This window comes from Nelumbo lutea, chromosome 3 (genome assembly GCF_056320005.1).
Source record: "Nelumbo lutea isolate HS-2025 chromosome 3, American lotus-T2T, whole genome shotgun sequence".
Taxonomy (NCBI): Eukaryota; Viridiplantae; Streptophyta; class Magnoliopsida; order Proteales; family Nelumbonaceae; genus Nelumbo; species Nelumbo lutea.
In genome coordinates, this window is record NC_142686.1 from 33,002,957 (window position 1) to 33,025,512 (window position 22,556).

At 37.6% G+C, this 22,556-nt stretch overlaps 2 protein-coding genes across 4 annotated transcripts; one reads left to right on the plus strand and one right to left on the minus strand.

Moving 5' to 3' along the window:
• Window positions 1-2,645: 2,645 nt before the first annotated feature.
• On the plus strand, window positions 2,646-9,519 carry LOC148864097 (S-adenosyl-L-methionine-dependent methyltransferases superfamily protein). Of its 2 annotated transcripts, none has more exons than XM_088980922.1 (5): window positions 2,646-3,074; window positions 3,989-4,131; window positions 4,443-4,627; window positions 8,618-8,731; window positions 8,803-9,519. In XM_088980922.1, exons 1-5 carry the CDS (start codon window positions 2,820-2,822, stop codon window positions 8,952-8,954), a joined length of 849 nt encoding a protein of 282 aa, XP_088837048.1. In that variant the 5' UTR covers window positions 2,646-2,819; the 3' UTR covers window positions 8,955-9,519. The 2 variants fall into 2 exon arrangements, with proteins under 2 accessions (XP_088837048.1, XP_088837050.1); XM_088980924.1 differs by having other exon boundaries at window positions 2,748-3,074; window positions 8,841-9,519.
• A 3,012-nt stretch (window positions 9,520-12,531) lies between these two features.
• LOC148864098 (Profilin family protein) lies at window positions 12,532-22,159 on the minus strand. Of its 2 annotated transcripts, XM_088981572.1 has the most exons (5): window positions 21,837-22,159; window positions 21,681-21,750; window positions 16,914-17,023; window positions 12,938-13,052; window positions 12,532-12,801 (listed from the first exon to the last, which is right to left on the minus strand). In XM_088981572.1, exons 1-5 carry the CDS (start codon window positions 21,901-21,903, stop codon window positions 12,717-12,719), a joined length of 447 nt encoding a protein of 148 aa, XP_088837698.1. In that variant the 5' UTR covers window positions 21,904-22,159; the 3' UTR covers window positions 12,532-12,716. The 2 variants fall into 2 exon arrangements, with proteins under 2 accessions (XP_088837698.1, XP_088837697.1); XM_088981571.1 differs by lacking the exon at window positions 21,681-21,750 and having other exon boundaries at window positions 16,914-17,040; window positions 21,751-22,041.
• Between the last annotated feature and the right edge of the window lie 397 nt (window positions 22,160-22,556).

The following is a 22,556-nucleotide window of genomic DNA, read 5'->3' on the forward strand; positions in this document are numbered from 1 at the left end:
GGTAGGGCCATATTGGTCATTTTTTTACTTTTTTTTTTAAACCGGTTCAGGGGGCTGGTTTAAGGCTCTTTCACCCCCTGAACCGATTAGAACCCCAATACATCCTTGATAGGGACATATTGGGATGCTCCCGATATGAGCTGATACATGTCAATACTTTAAACCTTACTTGTAATAGCAGATTCCATCGAAGGGTGAATAGTGAGACTAAGCAACGGTGGGAATAGCCAAACCAGAAGAGAAGAAGAATAGAAGAGGTTATAGTAAGGTTTCCAACAGTTCAGTGCAGTGTACAACTGGTGCGATGCACGAAGCAATTCTACAATGTCTACACCATTTTCGTTCAAATCCATGATATATAACCGTTTATGAGGTTTTCATGTGGAGATAGTTCCCATCCACAATATTTTATGGATAGGGAATGTTCACAGTAACTGAACACTCTTAAAACTCGTGGACGGGACCAAAATGGTTCCATCCATCATCTCAATACAGAAATGAACACCACCTTAATTATTGGTTCAAACATAAAGAGAGCTGTGCTGTAATATCCACCGCGTAAAGACATCCCCTCCTTTTTTTAATCCTTTGAAACAAGAAGCGAGAGTAAATAGAAAGAGATGCTGGCTTTCGGGACCTCGTGATCCCTCCTTATAAATGAGGATCCTCCTCGTAACGAAAGCTATTCTCTCAACCATTGATCCACTTAATCATTAGATTCCTTGCTAACCGTCTCTTCACTTTCGCTTGCCTTACCCCTTCGGTTGATTCCCTATTTCCAGTCTTTATTTGTTTTTCAAAGAGACCACTCTCATGTAACCTAGCCACACCTCACCTACAACAAGTATGTCACCTAAAATAATGCTCAAATTGGACGTGAATTTACCTAAACTAGTTGAGTCTCAATCTAAATTCAAACAAATAGATAGCATTTGTAATTCCAAATCCTAATAAGTCCATTTGAATTTAGAAAAAGTTACACCAATAAATTTTTAAAATTAATTGATAAAAAATTAAAATTTATAGACAAATATTTCACCTAGAAATATTGTTTGAATTGAACTTGCCCAAACCAATTAATTCTTAATTTGAATTTACATAAATAGATATCATTTGTATTTAAATTTAAATTTGATAAAGAAACAGCTCAGCTAAAAGTATTAATGCTTGGATCAGACTTGAACCTAACTAAATGCCCCAAACTTAATATCATAGGCCATAGGGCGCCTTCGTCCTAGCTTCCACTTAATTAATTTTTCTCAACGGAGTTCAGATTTGATCCTCTTACAGCGACTCTCGTTGCTGTGCTTCAACGGAGTCATGTTGGCTCATCCGATTGCTCACGAGCTAAACCTTGTTGAAAGTCGGAAGTACAAACCAGTGCTTGAACTTATCATGATCATTGATTGCTGCAATAGATGTTGAGGGTCATGGGATGGTCCCATTAATGTATCCAAGTAAACCTTCTCCTTCGAGAGAGCTCAGTACACCTGTGAGTGCCAAAGCAAGTAGTTGTGATGGTCAAGTTTGACGGTCATGATGTGTGTAAGATTTATGTTGGTTGGCCCTGAGTTTTAGGCTTGTGTGGTTTGGGAAGAGATGGCTATGCTACCGGTCGACGAGCTTGGTTGGGGTTTGTTTGTTTCTGCTATCTCGCCCCATTCCTGCTCTGCAACTTGACACAAACCTTTTTGTCATCGCGCGTCAAGGCATTTGCATCTGGTATGTGAGCACACGAGTGATTCAAATATGCCGACTGGTTGGTAGCATAGCCATCTCTCTTCCCAAACCACACAAACTTAAAACCCGGGGCCATCCAACACACCTCGTGACTGGCAAACTTGACCTGCTTTGGCACTAACAGGTGTACCAACCTCTCAAATGAACGTGTTTACTTGGATACGTATGAGATTGACTTCCACCAGGGCAAATCCGTGCCACACCGTTCCAACAACATTTGCAACCTTACGTATGAAATAAAATATATAATCAATGCAAGGCAGTAAAGGCTGTTCATATGCTTTTCCCACCTTTTCGCTCATTTCCCTATTTATTTTTTTCCTTTAAACCAAACACATCCTGACGGAACCATCCCGTGCCCCTCGAAGTCTATTGCAGCAATCAATGATGATGGTATAAGTTCAAGCACTGGTACGACCCCCAAGCCCTAATTAAGCTTTTAAAGCATGGCTCATCGGAGATCGGATCTGCTCCTCACACAAAGTGCCTCACAAATACATCCCACCATGCATTTCAAAGTATCTTCCGTACTTATCCATTATTATTCATGTGAGATCGGTGTTAAGGCAGATCCCAATTCCGCGCATAGGAAAAAAAAAGTGATGGGATCTGTTCCTCACAAATAAGCGCCTAACAGATACATCCACCGTTCATTGGGAACATATCCCATTAATTATAACTAATAAGTGGGAGATATTCCCAATATATGCGCGTGAGGCGCCTGTGAGAAGCCGGATGTGAGAAGCAGATCCGGTCTCAGAAAAAAGATGTCATACTGCTGAATTGGCGTCTCTCTACAGTTCACATTAACTGAAGACCGGATCTGCTCCTCACACGCACATCCTACCATCCATTGGGAACATCTCCCGTATTTATCAATTATTATTCACGGAAGATGTTCTCGATGCACGGTGGATGTACATGTCAGGAGCAGATCCCGTCTCAAGCTGTACTCGGTCAAGTAGTGATAGGCTGCACCACATCAGGAAAACCCTCGAAAAATTGTCCGATAAAAAGGAAGTTGAAATAACAAGTAAATGCCAAAAACTCCCGAGTCTGAACTCTGATTGTCGCAGAGAATGTGTGTGAGTGATATGGTTGAGTCGGTAGTCGGCGATGTAGAAGCAGAGGCTGCGGAGGATTTGGTGCTTATTGGCTCGTACGAGGCGCCAATTCGACTTGTTCGTGACTCGGCGGAGGAGATACTGCTGCTGTGGGCAATTCAACAGCCCACCCTCTGCAAGCAGAACGCCTTCGTCCGCCAATCGTCACTGCTCCTCGATATCGAGGCATGTGGCCATCGCCTCACTATCTTTCAGTCTCCTTCCTCCATGGTATGATTCCGACTATTCCCTTCCTATTCTACCTTCAATGTGTGCTTTTGCCGGCTCGCCATTCCAGCATTCTCTAACTTCTCTACAATTAGAAGACCAACCCAACAACTATAACTGGTATCGCTCTCTTCTCGGGGCCGAGAAGAGGGCTTTCTTCTACCTCGGGCTATAGTGCTCAGGCACTGCTCACAGAGACGGTAAGTAGGCAATCGATTAAGTAATAAGGCAGAAGTTAAAATGTTCTTTAAAAAAGAGGACGATACAATTTATAGACTCCAATTCTTCGACCGTTTCTACTAACAGACAAAAGCTAGAACCTAATCATAGGCAGTCAAATCGCAAGTTCGCAACCGATAGCAGAAAATATTCGGTTGGTTATTTTGTTGTAAAACAGGGGAGGGTGTTACGATTCTCTTATGGCGGCAAGGTTCACCCTCGTCTGGCTGCCAGCTCGCAAGGGGGTGCCTGAATCAGCGATGTCGTCAGCTGCCACGTCAGGCAGCCGTATCAATAACAACTATAGGAGGTGAAAACTGCAACAGTCCATGTGACCAAGAACCCTATTTTCGAAGTTGGAAATACAAAAGAAACTATACGGGATCTCAAATCTTCTAGTGTCTAAGAATGGTCAAGACATCTGATAGTCCTTTTGTAGTGTCGTCACCTGCATGGTAATCTCCAGGAAATTGATGCTGATCTGATTAGGACAGTGGGCAAGTCTTCTCATCGAGGCACTTGAAAATTTGTACTAGGTTGATTTACCTTGGAATTAAAGTGCCATACAATTTTCCGAAACAGATGATTGATCTACATTATGACATATTCCAATATTATTATTCGAACAGGGAAATCAGGAGGTGAAAGATAATTTGGATGGATATTTCTTTTCTAATTTTTTTAGTTATAAATTGCAGAGCACACCTGGAGTAACTGGAGCAGTAATGTGGGACAGTGGAGTTGTTTTGGGGAAGTTCCTAGAGCATGCAGTGGACTCGGGGAGGCTTGTTCTTCAGGGCAGAAAGGTGGTCGAATTGGGCTCAGGCTGTGGATTAGTTGGGTAAAATTGATTACAAATTCTATAGAAACACAGCAAAGAAGTCAATTAATTTATTGTGCATTTAATATAATTTGTTAATCAACAACTTAATGGGTGGCAACCTCTTACATGGAGCCAGGCATGAAAATAATACTAAATAGGCTGCCATTTGAGAGAAAGTCCACCAATCAGTCAGTCCAAGTCACTGATTTGATTGAACAAAGTGCTTTTAGGTTTTATTATCAGGTTCTTCCATTGCCTTGGAACTTTACATTAGTACTTGGATTTTCGGTTGCCTGCAGTAGATGTACAATTTTTATTCCTGTTTGCAGTTGCATTGCAGCTATGCTGGGTGGTCAAGTTACTCTTACTGATCTGCCTGATCGGCTGAGGCTTCTAAGGAAGAATGTTGAAGCTAATGTAATAGACAGGGACGTACGAGGATCTGCAACAGTAAGGGAGCTCATATGGGGGGATGACCCTGATTCTGAATTAATCGAGCCTCTGCCTGATTATGGTAATTAGCTTCTCTCTCTGGATTTCCTGACAAGTTATAAAGTGTTCGGTGCTTCCAGGGTCTTGCTTTTTTATTTGTTTTAGTTCGCTAATTTACTTCTAACTCTTTCAAATCCTATATATAGTGATGGTGGTTGAATTACATGAATTTTACCTTGTTCAATCTGGTAGTGTCTCATTCTTACAATTGAACTATGGTGTATTTTAAATTAACTTGGGTTTAGTCATCTGATATGTGGAAATGCCCCAAATAAGGGCTTCAAGATGACTGATTTCTGGGTTTTGCAATCATGTTCAAAAGTCAAGTCAACAGATTGACCAATCACCAATGGACTCCATTAGTATTTATAGTAATTTCTGTAATTTCTATTTAAAGTAATCATCCATTACTATTTATAGTAAATGCGACTTACTATTTTTAGTAATTTTGGATTTCTTATATTTAGTAGAACTAGAGAGTTATAGTGTCTATGTTTGAAAAGGAAGTTTCTACTTTTTTTGAAGTCCGAATACAAATAGGAATTAGAGTCCAAGTATGAGTTGGAAATTGCAATTTTGGGTCAATAAAAGAGTGACAACAGGTCTTGTAGAGAATACAACATTTCATTCTATTGTTTTTCCCTACTAAGGACTGAATAAAGAATTCTTTTTCTGTTTCTACCATAGCTAGTTGCTATAGTAGAAGTTATTTAACTTATTTTTGCTTCCTCTTCTATTTTCTCTTCTTTGTTTGCTTGTTAGTACTTGTAGTTGAAGCCTGTTGTTGTGTTTTAGAAATTTTCCACTTCAATTGACATTAGAGCACTAGTTTAAAAGAAGGCCATTACCCAATGTAGCTTCTAGCTTTTTGGGATCTTGGGAGGGGGCAGACTGGATATGGTTCTAACCTTTTGGCATTTTTTGCACAAAGTGGCTGCTCTCAGACTTGAACTTGTGTTTTTTCATTTGTCAGCTGGAGATTTTACCATTACACCAAGTAATTGCCTCTATTAGAGCACAGATTGATATTTTGGTAGATCCATGGCTGTGCAGGAAGATCAACATCAAACTGCACAAGAAACAGGGAACACATTGACTAGAGGGGATTTAGAGGTGATGCAACAGCAGATTAAGCATGATGTGCAACAGAAATTTGCCAATCTCTATGCTAGATTGGAGCAGTTGGGGCTTTTAGGACCTTCCAATGTCAATGTTGAAGGTTAAAGGAACTAGCAATATCAAGGTATGTATCAAAGGGGTGGGGAAATAGGTGCCATCCATAGGAGTGCAACTTGGGTCATATTGGGTTGGGAATTTGTTAAAATTTCAATGGGCCTGACCCCTAACCTGAACCCTATGGAATTGAGATTCTTTAAGTTGGGCAACCTGACTTGCAGCTCTAGTCAACCAGCTATAGAAACCTATCACCATCCCATTGGAAGGCTCCTCCTTGAATGCATCTTTAATCTGGATTCCCAGGAATTTAAACTCTGTTGCAGATAAATTAGCCAAGTCTGGTGCTCATAGGGAAAACTTATATAGCAATAGTATAATGCCTTTGTATGCCTTTGTAACCTGTGTGTGACTAGCCTTTTGTACATCATCTCATGTACTTGCCTTTCTGTCTTTTATAAAAGTTACTCTTTTATGAGGCATGCATTGCAAAAGGTGTATGAAGCATATGCCTCAGAGGCAACAATGCCTTTGGCATATGCATCAAGGCATTTTGGGGGCACCTCGAGGGGCATGTCTCCAGGTGTACACCTCCCCATGCCTTTTAAAACACTAATGCGGAGGCATGATGCAAGGTGTTCCACTACTTGAAGGCATGAGGTGCATAGTTCAAAATGTAAGAGGCGTAAACTTCCCGAATACAAGGAGGCTTAAGCCTCCTTAAGAGGAGGGGGATGAAGAGGAAGGAGGATCTCATCTTTCTCTCTTTCTCTTAATAAAGACATTTTATATTAAGAAGAAGGGGGGGGGGGTGTTTGTTGATGCCTCTGAGGTGCATGAGGTGTACACCTCTTGCACCTGAAGCATATGCCTCAGAGGCATCAATGCCTTTGGCATACGCCTCAGGGCGTTTTGGTGGCGCCTCGCTTTGAGGAGAATCACCAGGCGTACACCTCCCGTGCCTCTTAAAACACTTGGATTAGTAGGGAGCAACTTTTTTGGGGTGCCACAAGGGAGCAGCTCATTTCCCTCTGATCATTAACCTTCGGCCAATACAATGTTTTCAACAGCCATTCATAACCGTCTCTGTTCTGAAAATGAACTGAGATAGAAAAAAAAAAAAAAAAAAACCCACCTACCCATTCATGGTAGCCACGTACCTTGTGTCCCATGCCATAACCACCCCCTGCTGTGCAGTTTGTTGTTGCTTGCTTCAGTTCTGAAACAAAGTACAGGGCAATGGCTTATGGTGTCTCAAAATTGCTTTGGGTTTTGGTCACAATTGGGCAATTTGAGAATTAAATATGATGAACCTATGAGAGTGTACTTTGATTGATAATCAGGCTGTGATCAATATAGTCCATAATTCGATACAACATAATAGGACTAAACACATTTAAGTTAACAGGCATTTTGTTAAAAAAACATGTGGCTTCAGGAGAAGTCCGCCTTCCTTATGTTGGTTCAAATGGACAGTTGGATCATGTGTTCACCAAGGGTATTATTAAGGTGCAGCCGAATTAAGCTATGCATGGTTAATCTCTATGCTCGGTTTGATGGCGAGTGTTGAAAAGCAGGCCTAGTATTATGTACTTATTGTGCCTTGCTGTCATTGGGCAATATGGGTTTATTTTATTTGTTTATTTCATTGCTACTGCCTGACCAGAGCCATACTTGTGATTTTTCAGATTACTTCCAGGAGTTAATATAAGTTCATGGGGGCTCACAATGGCTCCCACAGTTGAGTGTTCTTTCTCCATTCTTTTATTCCCTCTCTTCTTCTTTATCTTTGCTTGTTTCTTCCCTCTCAAAATGGATTCTGTGGTTGAGTTTTCTGTTTATTTATGTTGAGTTCCAAGACAAGTACTACAACAGTGAGGAGTGACTTGGTACAATTAGAAGGCCATTACCCAATGTTGGTCCTGGTTATCTGGGCTATTGGGAGGGGTGGTATAAATAGAAGGCTCTGAATGAGCAAGGGGAAGACCAAAGAAATCGTGATCTGAAGTGGTAAAAGAATGATTTGGTGACTTACTATTTGTCAGAAAATATGGCTGTTGATAGAGTAGAGCGGCAGGACGGTACTAGTGTAGCTGACCCCAAATACTTAGGATTAAGGACAAGTTGAGTTGAGCTCTAAAATAGCAATTTTTAAGAGATCAAAACGAAAATTTAGAGTTGAAATTTAGATTATCTAGGTTTTTATTTTCATTTCATTGCCCCTGTAACAATAGAATACCGAGAATATATGGACTATTCAACTGAAAACAAAGCAGTCGGTCATGGTATGTTCCAAGCAATCTATCTAATCTACCTTCAACCAAATTATGGTGAAGCACTTGAGCAGTAAATGAAAAAGATAAATTAGGTCCAGATAATGGGAAGAAGACAACCTCCCATACATAGGACATAATGTTATTTTTACACCTCACAGTTTGTTGCCTTGGGTAAAACCTAAAGATCCAGTCTTGGGAATCCTAGTTAAGTTCAGGATTTCTTTTCTGCTAGTTGGGAAGAATGTTATTACTCGAATGGGACATCCTATCAGGGTATATTTTGTACTGGAAGGTTCTTGTAGATGGAGCAATAATTGGGTTGGTATCTGACATTTGAACTGCTTGCATATCTAAGACATGAATTTCATGCTGGCAGGGCATCCTTATTGAACCTGCTGTTCTAACTCTTTTCCCCCAGCATCAAAATGGCTTGCAATTAGTGAAATCTGCACTTGAATCTTACCTGTCATTATAAGTTTCTTCCTTTTTTTTACTAGTTATGATATTTTGAAGTCAAAACTCCATACTGGGTCCAATCTTACATCAATGCTTTCATGTTTCAGTACTTGGTTCAGATGTAATTTATAGTGAAGGGGCGGTTGCAGATCTGTTGGTAACACTGCGGAAACTTTGTGGAGCCCAAACAACAATTTTATTGGCGGGAGAGCTCCGAAATGGTAAATTCTAGAATTCATTATTATTTGGTTTCCTATTACAGTACATCTTAATCCTTGTTCTCCTTTGGTAGATGCTATTCTTGAATACTTCTTGGATGCTGCAATGAAGGATTTCATAATTGGGCATGTGGATCCAACACAGTGGCATCCAGATTACCACAGCAGTCGAGTTGTGATTCTTGTTTTAGTAAAAAAAATCAGTGAAAACGAGGTTGAAGACTAGATATTTGAATTTCATCATGAAGAAATTAGGCTATAATCGGGAAAGGAAGATGAGGAGAGCCTGCCTTGTTCCTAACATTCTATTGATGAGAAATGCGGCATTCCATTTGAAGTTTGAACGGTCCTACCAAGTTGATATGATTCTGCCGAGGCGCAACCACATTCTCCTTAATGTGTCCAGATGATATTGTCAAATTTGAGGGCTCACCTACAAGACTGTAACTATCGTAATGGACTAATGGGTTTTTCAGTTTTCACAATTCAAAAAAGAAATTTTGGGCCCTGTCAAGTTTTGGTTACCAAAAAAATAAAAGAATGTTGCAAGAAGCACGAGCAATTTTGTACAAGAAGGTGGCTTTTGTGGTAAGATGGGTTTTGGGTTTTCTAGGAACAGAAACATCCTAGTGAAGCAATTACATATACCAGAGTTTTCCAACACTTGGAAAAGAACCCCAAGGCATATAAAGTTATCCGTACTCTCCCCTCAGTTTCTCAGTTTATACAGAACTTCTACAAGTCATATGCACTTCCACTGGTGAATAAAATGTTTGTAGGTTGAAAGGTTCTGAGTAGGTTTTCATGGGTTTTCCCACCATCCATTTTCATGTCTGCATTTTGTGTTACAAGCGTCTTCATGCTGAACCCTTGTCGTAAAGGGTCGTTATTAAACCCCTTTTGGTTGCCTTTGGGTATAATTATTATCTGGGAATGGGGTTTGGTTTTGCAATTGCCAGATGTTATTTTATCCATCTCTATGCACTTACAAACTTGAAAGGTTACCATGTCTCATCCACTGGTAGAAAATGAGAAACGAAGGCATTCTTTATGTTTTTGATCAACCACTGTTGTTGACTGTAGCCGTAATTAGTAGAGCCACCAGTGTTACAAAGAAATATTTTGGCCCCTCGGTTGCATTTACACCATGGTCACGATTAAATTGGTGAAGAGGAATTTAATCCTCGTATTGGTGACGATTTCATTTTTACAAAGGTTGACCACATCAGAGAGAGTCATCTGTTACCTGCAGAAGATGGACGCATACAAGTCCTTTAATTGATTTCTGGGAGATCTTTCTTACCAGATCATGTCAATCTAGCAGTATGGTATTCTCTGTATTTGATCTTTCCTTTCTCGTTGATGATGCACTACTTTATCGAGGTTCAAAATATCGAAAATACAGAGGTATAGCATTAAGCATTCAACATATTAATATTTCCATATTGAGCAGTCACCTCAAATAAAGGATACTATTCCTTAAAAGACTTTAGAATGTTGGCCTTGATTCACATGACGTTGCAACATAATTGAAGTGATTTATCATAATGGTTGTAAGTTTCATACTAAATAAAGAAAGAAAAAATATAGAATAATAAACTATGACTACAAAGATATTAAGTTTCAATAATAAAAACCTTTTCTTTGATAAATAATAAAAAAAAAACTTATTGCATGATCCTAATTCACTTTGGTGTTTTGATAGACATTATTGAACTACAAATCTACAATTTTGTGGGAGCATAAAGTTGTATAAGGTCGTATTGTAAATCAGAGGACCCAAACGAGAATTGGTTCATAGACTTGGGAGAACAGTTTAACTAGTCATTTGGGACCCTGACCTCAAGGGTTGTTTTTCGGTTAAATCTACAAACTATGTTGCTTTAACCAGGGGTGCTTACGGTTTGGTTACCAAACCGTAGGGTATTTTTTCAAATCGAATCGATTTGATCGGTTTTTTTAAATATCCAAACTGAAACCAAACCGATGCAATCGGTTAATCGGTTCACTAGTTAACCGCAATTCGGTTTTTTGGTTATTTTATGCACTTAAAATTAAAAAAAAAAACTAGAATTGTCAATGGTTGCTGATGTCGGATTGTTGGTGCCATTGGTTGCTATCAGTGCCAGACTAGTTGGTGCTGGTGGTTGCCGTCGAGTGTCACCTGAATGAGAGCCTGAGAGATGGTGTGGCTGGCACCTAGCGGAGACGCTGAGAGGAGAGGTGAGAGAGAGAGAAGAGAGAACTGGGAGAGTGAGAGAGAACGACATTGGTGCTTGCTTGCTGGAGAGGCGGCATGCTGGTGGTTGGCACAGCCTACACGGCTATTTGGACTCTAGAGTGAGGAATACGAAGAGAACTGAGAGAGTGAGAGAAGAACTGAGATAACTGAGTCGAAGAAGAAGAGAAAAGAGAAAACAGGGATAATTGAGAGAGTGAGAGAGACAAAAGAGAAAACTGGCACTTTGGCAGTCTAGGGAAAAGACAAAAGAGAACCGGCAGTTTGGCACTCTAGCAGAGGCAGACTACCGAACTTTCAATTGAAAAGTTCAAATTTCAAAAAAAAATTGAAATTTGAAATTCGAACCGTTGAAAGTCTCTCAGACTGCCGCTTTTCAAAAAAAAAAAAATCAATAGGCGACTAGGCTCCGAATAAACCGAAATATTTTATTCGATTTTCAAAAGAACTTAGGGATATAATATAATATATATATAATATTATATTATTGTATATATTGGTTGGTTCGGTTAACTGCTGTTTTTTTTTTAAATGGTTAATCGAAACTAAACTAAAACCAAACCGACCGATTCAATTAACTGATTTTTTGGTTCGGTTTCAGTCGGTTTTTTCGATTGGTTCGGCTTTTCAGTTTTTTCTGCTCACCCCTAGCTTTAACTAAAGTCGTCAATCCTTATTGTTTATCCAGTGTTGAGTCTGTTCCCTCTTATCTCCGGAAGAAAAATCGGCACTCCAACATAGAGCCCAAAATCAAAATGTTTACAGGGAGATTATAATAATGCTATGGTTTGTTACTTGATAAAATAGTGCATCAGATTAAGATTATGGTTTAGTTACTTGTGAAAAGGTGAAAAAGGTAAAGAGTCATATGGTTTGTTAGGTATTTTGGCTTAAGATGTGATCAGATTTAGAAACTAAGGTTGTGTTTTAAAAAACAAAAACAACTGCAACATCAGCTAAAACATTACATTTTTGCCGATAAAGGGTTCTGAGAATCTAAAAAATAGATTCAAGGAAAAGCTTGAACATCTAGGCTGGAAAATACACTGGATTGTCCCATGAATTTGAATAGGAATAGCTTGCCCATTCTCAATGGAAGCCTCCTAATCCTAGTTTTTAAAGTAAAATTTTAATGGAGGTTTCAACTTTCAAAGATGCAAGTGTTGGTTCGTCTGGTGCTGTTTTAAGAGGTTGCTTTGCTCTTATTGAATGTGTTAAGCTTACCTCCAAGTTAGGGTGCAAGAAGATAGAGGTGGAAAGTGATTGCCTAAATCTCATCTTGTGCATGAAGAATCAAAAGTTTAAAATCCGCCTAAAGAAGTGGTTTTTCTTATTCATGATGCCAGGAACCTTTTAAACCTTGATGTTTCCTTCAATTTCATTTCTAGAGACTGTTAAGTGTAGCTCATATGCTTGCATGTCATGGTTTTGAGTTGTAACGAATCAGTTGTTCTACCAAAAAAAAGGGATTAGCATGCACAGTATGTGTAAATTAGAAATTCCTGCTAATGGCAAATTATGGCCACAAGCTATGTCTAGCACAGATGCACTTGATACCTACATGGATAGGTAAAAAGTCTTGATATTTCATTTCTGCACTTGATACCTACACACGATATTAAAAGACAAACAATACAAAAAAAAAAAAAAAAATTAAGGACCCTGCTTATAGGTAGATTTTCTAATCAGTGTGTGGTTCATTAAAATTACAAGTTAGAATTGAATGTTGCAGCACCATGGAATGCTAGACTAGAGATTTTTACGAACCAACTGCCATGCAAATTGATCAATCACCACCATGGCACGGGATGCAGAACCAATTGAGCCATCATACCTGTAATTTTATCAATAATAAAAATCATGCAAAATGAAAATTTATGGTTGTTTACCAATGCTTTGTATGCCATATTATCGTCTTAATCCAATTCCAAAGAATAATATCAGAAGCAAGATATTCTTGCAGCACTTACAATGCAACTAACAGAAATGCTGTCGTCTGCATGACTATAACGCCTTCACCAGCAGGTTTTTGGGTATTCACGCACCTTGCACAGAACCAGTTCTCATGAATTGATGTGACCATATCTGATGTCAAGATTGCACATGTCAAAGTTAAAAAAGTGGTCTAGTTTCCAAAGCCAGAAAATGATTGTCACATACAACAGGGACTAAACTTCAAATAACATGTCATATTACAACCTTCCCAGTCTTTTTTGGTAAATCTGAAGAGTGCTACACAAGGCGGGGCATAGCACAATCCAAAGAATCAAAAAAACAAATTACAGAAACTTTTGTATGGGCAAAGTTCATGGTCAATATTTTGTATACAAATATCTGCCCCAGGAATCATGTCTAACTATAATATTTTGTAGCAGTATTGCAGATTTTTAAGTCAACTTTTGTATTATGACAAAATCCATGTCAATGGTTTGGCTAATCAATTTGATAGTCTGGATGGATTAACTAGTGAGTCGCTTGTACACTAGTGGGGGTTAGAAGTCAAGTAATTTGATGGATGGGAGGGGTACATTGCCAAAGTAGTGGAGCCCACTTCCTGGAAGAATGATCATAGTCATATCAGATTTTGGAAATGAAGCATTACTGTCCTGGAAGATATTATGTATAAGGACCTTTTCTGTCAATTGTTTCCCATCCTGTACTATTCTAATGGTTTAGTGGTATAATGCAGTGTTTTGAAGCTCAAAAAGTTCTGGTGCACTCAATGATTCAAAGAATTGACTAGTAACTTAATACATTTAATGATATTATGAAGAATTAAAAAAAAAAATCAATGAAAGCATCTAAGGGTAACAAATCACGTACATTTTCATAAATTATTAAATAATATCATTCAAAAGCAAAGATAAAATAGTTGCAAGCCAAAAGTTCTGCATGCTCTACTTGAGCTGAAAAGTGATTTGTTTAAATGCTAGTTTGGATTGACAGTCTTGACAGGTTGTTCTAAAGATGGTTGTCATTCATGAACTACCATGTAATGAAATAATAATAGGAAAGTGTCAAAGGTGCAGACCATGCGGTGCAGTTCAAGTAAATCAATACCCTTTATTTCTCAAGTAAACCAACACTAGTACCCACATAACAACATAATCGATAAGTCAAGAAATCTAGAAAGGATCCAAAGTTGAGATTGAATCATCAAAGCAATGACAACTTTAAATATTAAAAAAGAAAAAGACTAATGATTTTCATTCAAATAACTCCATCATCTATCCACTCTAGTACCTCTCTTACATAGCCATCTATTGGACCTAAAGAATATATTCTAACAGGAAAGATGGTATCAAATTATTTTTTCCCTAAGACGGTTAAAAGAAAAAGAAACTTTATGTTCCTCATGAAAAAAAGAAATTTCTCAACTCAATCAAAAAATCGTTATCCCAACTATTTGGGTTCAGCAATTGCACTCTATCAACTGCCATGTCCTCAGTCAAATTGTACATCTTTAGTTTATTTGCCATTACCTCAACCACCAGCATTCTTTCATGGGAGGAGAGAAACACGCAATTGGATCTAATAGTCTCCAAAAAAAAAAAAAAGAAGAAATGTGTACTCAATATTTAACCTATGAAAGGATTGGTGGGAATTAGTGAATGTCTAAAGCAATTCATGGAGAAATACTCAACAGATCAAGCAAAACCTGTGTAAAGTAAGAAGGTTCTATCATTGTCCTGAACTCCTGGTAATATTTTGTATCAACACGCAACAGCATTGGTTCTGATATTTGGCCATTTACATACTCCACTTTCTATCTTTTACCTGCATACTTAGCAGAATGGGACTATTGAAGGCAACTCGTGCTATCCAACTTTATGATTGTGACTTTCATATTAGGTTTGTGGTTTAGACTACCTACAGTGATGTAAATATGGAAACAAGGATAGAATCCATGGAGAGTTAAATCAGTTTTTCAATTCCTACACCAATTTCAAATTTTTTAGGTGATAGAAAAATATTGATATTGCTTGATTTTTTTAATTTATATTTTCTAGTTATAGGTGTCTTAAGAATAGGGTTTTAAGTTTCCAGAAATTTACTGTTATTTTGAAATTACTACTCACGTAATTGCTATTCATAGTAAACTTGTGACTTTACATTAAATCATTTTAGTAGGATTAGTAATGAGTTATTTGAGTTCTTTTAGGAATTAGAGTTCTCATTGGAGTGTCCCTTTGGATTACTATGGATTTGCCTTAGTTTTAAAGCAATTAGAAGTTGTTTTAGGTTGGTTTCCTAGTTCAAATTGGAATCTGTAAAGGGACATCCGAGTTTATAAGTTGTCCATAAATCAACTCATTGTAATTGCAATTAAAAAAGAGTTCATTTGAAAAAATAAAACTTGGTTTAGTGAATGACTAGAATGTGCAAAGCTACAATCTTCATGTTGATACTCTAATCATTGAGCTACCTTTTCTTCTTCTTTTTTTGAAATAACTTACCCTTCTAGAATTTATAATTGCATATTCTAAGTACGAAGTTTTCTTTTGATTTTTTTTTTCAAGTAGAATTTATGACTTGGTGTCTCACTTTGTTCTGGTGCACACCTCACCTTGCATATCTAGGAATCCCTTTTGCTTTTAAGACATTAAGATTACCCCTGATACACTTGATTTATATGGTAAAGATTACTACTAATTCAGAGTTTGGCTAGAGTTCTGAGCTACAAGTGAAGGACAATATGAAAGAAGAAATCCAAAATCAGAAATTAATCTAGTTGTAATTTTGCAGACTTACAGAAAGTTTATTTCTCCTTCCTTTACACTCTCTCTTGATTCTGGAGATATTAGATAAGAATAGGGTTCCACTTCTTTTCATTCTGGAGGTATTAGAAGGAGATTCAAAGCTGATGGTGGGTTGGTTACAAAAGGAAGTAACTGGATTGTGGAACTACGGGAAGAAATTTAAATGGTTGGCACAAGGAATGGATATGAGAGTTAATTGGGTTAAAAGAACAGCTAATGGTTTGGCAAAACAAGGGGTGGGAAGATATCAGTTGCTTTGGGCTCAATTGTAACTATATTCATAGTATTTGGAGAGAGTTAAGAGATTTTACCTCTCCTTCTTTGTAATTATTTTTAATGAAATCTGAAGTTATTGATAAGAAAAAAAAAAAAAAAGAGAGAAGAAAATAAATGTACTAAATTTTTTGCATGGTGATCTGGATGTGAAACCAAGGCAAGTATCAGCATTATTTCATAAAGATGAGTGTTTGTATGCATCTCTGTTTTCACAAATGTAAGTCTATGTGCCTAAACTCTGAACGGTGAGTTGGTATAAAATTCGTTCTAAATTTGATACTTTTTAAGATACTTTCTGGTTGCAGTCTTCAACTAGGGAATTAGCCTAGACATTGAAGTTTTCTTTGTCAAAATCCACACCTAGATAACCCCAAGGTGGGTGCATGGACTAGCATATATGCCTTGATAATGAATTTGATCCTTCTCCCTTAAGCATAGTTACTAAGCTTATAACTTCCTCATTTATCCTGTTTCAGTAGGTTAACCCCTGGAAAGAAGTATTTACTTGAGCAATATTATACTTCTTTTTAAATTGGAATATTTCTATGATTCCATTCCTCAGGATTCTTTAAGCTTTCATTGAGGTCTGGATAATCCCTTAAGATCTAGTTACTTCTTCCCAATATTATCTATCTATCTATCTATATATAATTCACTAGCTTTATTCATCTTTTCTTTTCGGAAGCACATGCAAGGACATGTATTGAAATATGGAGTTATTCTTAAGAATTTGAATACATTAATTTTTAAACCATCAAAGTTTAGTAGTTCAAAATTTTGCAAACACCACCAGTCAGACTTAAGAGCTGATGGAAGGGGAATTATCATATAGAAGACAAAGTTCTAATTAAGTACGAAAATAACAAGCACCTATGTCATGAGAACAAAAAACCAATTCAGCAGGACTCACATTGATTTTGACCTATGAAGAAGCATTCCCCTTGTAGATTGTTCCGTTTGATGAAGTCAATAAATGGGCCCAGCTCAACAGGCTTGGCTTTTATCCCATGTTGCTCTGCTCTGCCAGCATAAATGATCTATATTTTTTTATGTTTCTTGAAAGATGCATCCAGAAACTGGTAAGACATTTATATATAAGCTTTATTCTTTTCTACTTATGAGGGATTTAATCCCATAGTATATTGGCTAGTCATACAAAGGAAAAATGGCATATTGATAATCACTGAGCTAAAGAAAAACTATTGTGAAATTTAAAAGTAAAATGGCAACTTTTAGGGTACAGGAAAATACAGAAGGCAAAGGTTCAACCCCGCTGAGTGTCTTTCAACTTGCTAGAATTCATAGTTGTCATGCCTTAAATAACTTGCATGCCAGGCATGCTAAAGAACCTTACATCCCCCTAGTTTAAATGGAATGGCTACTCTTAAATTGCTGCTAGCTAAGACCAAAACAAAATTTCATAAAACTCAGAACATTCATTAATTCAGAAAGGTAATCAATTACCTTTTAACTAGAGGATTCCAAGGTAGTCACAAGCTGGTTGAAGAGTAATCAGGAAGCAACATGTATCTCTCTATAATAGTTGTAACTTGTAAGAGGTCTAGGTTTAATGAAAGAGAAAGCAAGGTTCAAAGTGTCAATACACATCACATTGTAATCTACGTATCAGATTGGTATCAAAGGTCATGAGAACAATAAATAGTTAAATACTAGGAGTAAGGGCATTTTAATAATTTCAAATGTTAATGTCCATTCTAACATACCTATCTTTGAAATATCATATTGAAAAAGTAATAAAAGAGAGAGTATCTATACTTTAAACATTGGAAGAGAGAGAGAGAGAGAGAGTTGATACATACGAGTAAATCACCTCACCTCAATACTACCCCTGAAGCTAGTTGATAGAAATCTATCATACCCAGATTCTCAGGTACACATGTTAATTGTGTATTATCAATAGCATTAATAAACAAATTTGCTAGTTGATCTCTAGTCTTTGCATAGGGTAGATAAATTTCCTTGGAAGCAACTTCTCTACAAATAAAATGTCCATCCCCCTCTATGTGCTTTGTTCTATCATGCTAAAGAGAATAAGGTTATTTGATAATTGAAGTAGAAAATAAAAGGATAAAAAGAGAGAAGAATCTATCTTGGGTCTTATACCCTTTTTCAATGTCTTATCATATTAAATGAGTTGTATTAAGAGGTGTGAGACCAGGGGTATTTTGTTCTCTTCAGTTGTTATTATGTTTTAAGAATTACTTAGGCTCAGTTCGGGAAGAGTGCAAGTACAAATATATACATTGCAAATACAAGGTTCAGAAATAATGTATACAAGGTTTTGCACTGAACATATTTGTATCTGCACTCTTCCCAAAATGAGTCTTAAGTTCTGTCTCACTTCATTAAGAGCTGAATAGTCATTTCCTTTGTAACCCATACAAATAAGTGACAACCAGGGGGAAGATCATTTTATTCTCTCTAATTTTTCTCGAGTCTTTCTTTTTCTACTCTCGTAACTCATAGGGGATATCATTGACATGGTATCAGACCCAGAGCTTTTTTTTTTTGTGAGCTGCTACCAATTCTACTAGAGTTTTGAAGGCCAGGACCAGTTCTACTTTAGTTTTAAAGGCTGTGATCGGGTCAATAGGTGATCAGAGTGTTCTCTTCTTTCTTTCTCATATGCTCTTGGTGAATGGTCTGTTTTCTTCTTGATCACAGCCTAGAAGAGAGACACATTATTGTTGTAACCATAGGGGATGGCGAAGTTGTGTGGGGTGGTGATTTAGATCCTCTACTTGAAAGTTCAAAGAGGGATGTTAGCATGGCAAGTTCTGTTATGTGTTGGTGGATTATAGGAGAAGTGATTGTAGTGAGTTGCTCCAATAAAGTGCTCTAATTGATGGTTTTCCTGTCATGGTACAACTAAAACGGGTGAAAGCTGGACTGTTTATGCTGTGAAGGAAGTAAAGATGAAATGAGGGTTTTGTTTCAGTTGTGGCATATTCTCTCTATCAAAGTGGCTGGAAACTGTTTTTAGTAGAGTCCTTGTGGTTTGTGTGATCCAGAAATATCATGGTAGCATTTGGGAATGGTACTAATGAGATTAAATTGGGAATAGTTGTCCCTCTTGACTACTTTTCAGTACAGATGGCTTCCATTAAATTGAATGGGGAGAATTACATTTAGTTGGCAAAGTCTGTAGAGGTCTTTCTTACAGCTAAAGGAAGCTCAAGTACTTGAAGGATGAGAAGTAACTGGTTGGCACTCTTGTATATGATGAGTGAGTGCAAGAAAATGCACAAATCATGACACGAATTTGGAGTAGCATGGAGACGAAGAGTAGTGCCAATTTATGTTCCTAGACATTGCTGAAGAAATCAAGGAACATGCACAGAGATTGTATTCAGGCAAGGACAACATTACTTGAGTATATCAATTGTTCCAGGAGTAATTTTAGCTCCTATAGAGTGATAAGAGCATAGAAGACTATTATGCCAGTAAGTATTTAACTCAATATTTACCATCCACTAAATCCATATGTGAGGATTTATTAACAGCAGAAAGAGCAGTTTGATGTTGCATACTTTCTCTCTATCCTTGTTGTTCAGAATATGAGCCAGTTCATGCTCAAACTTTGGGCAACATTGATCCTCCTTTAATTGCAAATGTGTTTTCATGGACACAGAATATCTCCGATATCCCTCCTCTCCCAAATAGATAAGACCACAAGATCACAGATCTAGAGGCTCTCCACACGATTCTCTCTCTTTTTCGGCTGTCTAAGGAATCTAGGGCTGAAAAGGCATGCTACTTCAAGGGAGGATCCCACCAACAACCAAAGAGAGAAAAAAACCACACCTAAATGCATTTCACAAAAGAACATGAAATTAATAAATGGGATGTAGATTCACCACTTGCTTGACAAAGGATACAAAGGATCAATATCACAGGTATTGATCCAGTTAGACTAGACTGAGCTTTGGAACTAGTTTAATCACAGTGGCACATACCCAACCTTTGCTAAGGCCTCTTCTGAAACCTAAGTCCTAGCCCAACCCATTTACAGACATCAAGCAAAATTTAGAGAATGGCTTCTTTCTTGTAATAGGAGAGAGAGAGAGAGAGAGAGAGAGAGAGAGAGAGAGAGAGAGAACTAATCCTACTAGATGTAAGTAGGGAAGTGTGGAAGGACTAGTCCTACTAAAAAGACAAAAAAAGAGGTATGTGACTATTGTAAGAAGCCTAAGCACACCAGAGATAGGTGTTGGAAATTGCATCCCAATTTAAGACCAAAATGGTCCAAGACCAGGAAAAGGAAATGCTCATATTGCTACCTCTTTAGATACGAAGCCATCTTTAGGTGGGTCATCAAATCCCAATGGACCTGATAAAACAGAAGTTCTAGAGAAGCTTTACAATCTTCTAATTCAGCTTGACAGCAACAGAAGATCTAGCTTGAGGTCCCTAGTGTTCCTTCCACTGCTTTTGAAAGATTAGGTAATACACTCACATGTCATGCCTTAGTTATTATTCGTTGGTTATGAGAATTCCCTTTCTTCCCAGTAGATTATGACCAATATGTCCACCTAGTTTACTTCCTAATTCCTGTAGATTATGTTCTGGTAGAGAAAGGATCAACATGGTTGATGGATCTGATAATGCGACATCTAGTGTAGGCGAGCTTAAGTGGTGGCCTATCTCTTGATTCTATTCTTCATGTGTCCCAACTCCACACTAATGCTTCCTGCTGTTTTTAAGCTGGAAAAAAAGAAGAAAATCATATATTGGTTGTAGGATTTAACAATCTATCTCATAGGTTGCTGAATTTTATGAAAGACCTACCAAAGCTCTCTATATGTAAAATGAAGATGACGGCTGAAAGTTGCAATTATTCCAGACATGAAAAGCAAGGTATTTCAAATAATAAAAATGAAAACATAAAAAAAATAAGAAACTAAAAAAGTATATTTGAAGTAGATGGGACTTGGGAGCTAGAAAACAAAAAACAAGAAATGGAAAATGATATTTCACTAAGGAAATCATATAGAGAAGCCTCACATCAGTGTCGGATATTTTATAAATTATGATGGGACAATAAAATTTATTTTGGACATCAAACTGTTTATACATTTCCATTTTCTTCAAGAACACATGACATTCTTTGATTAATACCCCATTTTGCGTAGGGGGCAATAGGTGAAGCAGAGTAGACAGAGCTCACCCCCTAAGGGGATATTAGTGCAATCAATACAAGATTAAGCCACACTTACTATGCTCTTGCATCTCACTGCTTTAGCTGCCCCCTGCGCTCGCTATATTCACTGATAAGCTCAATTCGAATAATACAATTCATGGGGTACTGAATTCAACGTCCCAACCTGGTTAAACGTTAACTGTGAAAAGAAAAACAACTAAAATGTTTGCCTAGAGTTCACTGTAGACATTTAACAAACAACTATTGGGTTTAACTAAATTCTTCAGTAAAATCCAGTGGAACACAAGTGAAATGCCATTTTCTTAGGCAGCCTGGTCCAAACCGGAAAACCATTCCAAGAACAATCAATATAAAGATCATTCATTCTAAAAATTCTTCGTTATTTATTTACAATTTCACGAAAAGACATCCTAAGAGATGGAGTGATTGGAATTAAGATCACAAAAACATGTGCATCTGTAATGAAGAAAAGGAGAGAATTTTGGTTTGTCTTACATGACGGACAGCAGGCGCGAAGGCCCAGTTGGGTCATAGTTAATTAGCAAAGCTGCTTTCAGTGGTTCACCTGCAAATTTTGAAGCTGTTCAGCTCTCTCTTGTTTGTCCACGTAAAGATAGCAACAGGGCATTTCTGAAGCTCGAAGTTTCTTACCAGATGAACCCACGTTATTAGATGCCCATTTCTCCCAAACTCTATGTGCGAAAGCCCAATCCGTCATGGCTCTTCACCAGCGCCAATGTGTGTGTGTTTGGACGTACAACGGTATAAGGTTCAGAGATTGCGTCAGCTCAACCTGCTATTCTTCTGGTTCGCTTTGGCTCCGATGAAGTTAGACCGTTTTGTAAACCAGTTCACATTTTTCTTACGATTAAATTGTCTTGGCCCATCTGTTTTTTCTCTTTAAACCAGTGTTCAGAAAACCGGACAGGGCATAGAACCGGATAAGGGGAGAAGTTCACGTGTGAAAGGTTCAATAATTACTTAATTAGGGCCGAAATATATATATATATATATATATTGACCCAGTCGATTGTACCATTATACTCATAACGAATCATAGATTTTGGTTTGGATCAATTCTAAGCCCACCATTATGTAAAAAACTGTTGATTTGGTCAGTAATTTATGACTCAAACAGTTTGAATTTGAACCATTGATTCATTTGACCTGATTAACAGGGTTAAGTCACAAATTACAATATATGGTATTTTGTTTTTAAGAATATTTTTAACAGTACCTATATCCATGTATGTTAGGTGAATTCGATTCTGCTCCTCACTGTGCGCTCCTCACACCAACCTCACAGCTACATATAGGTTTTTGCATTTATAATTACATACATATAGGTTTTGTATATGATGCCCAAAAGAC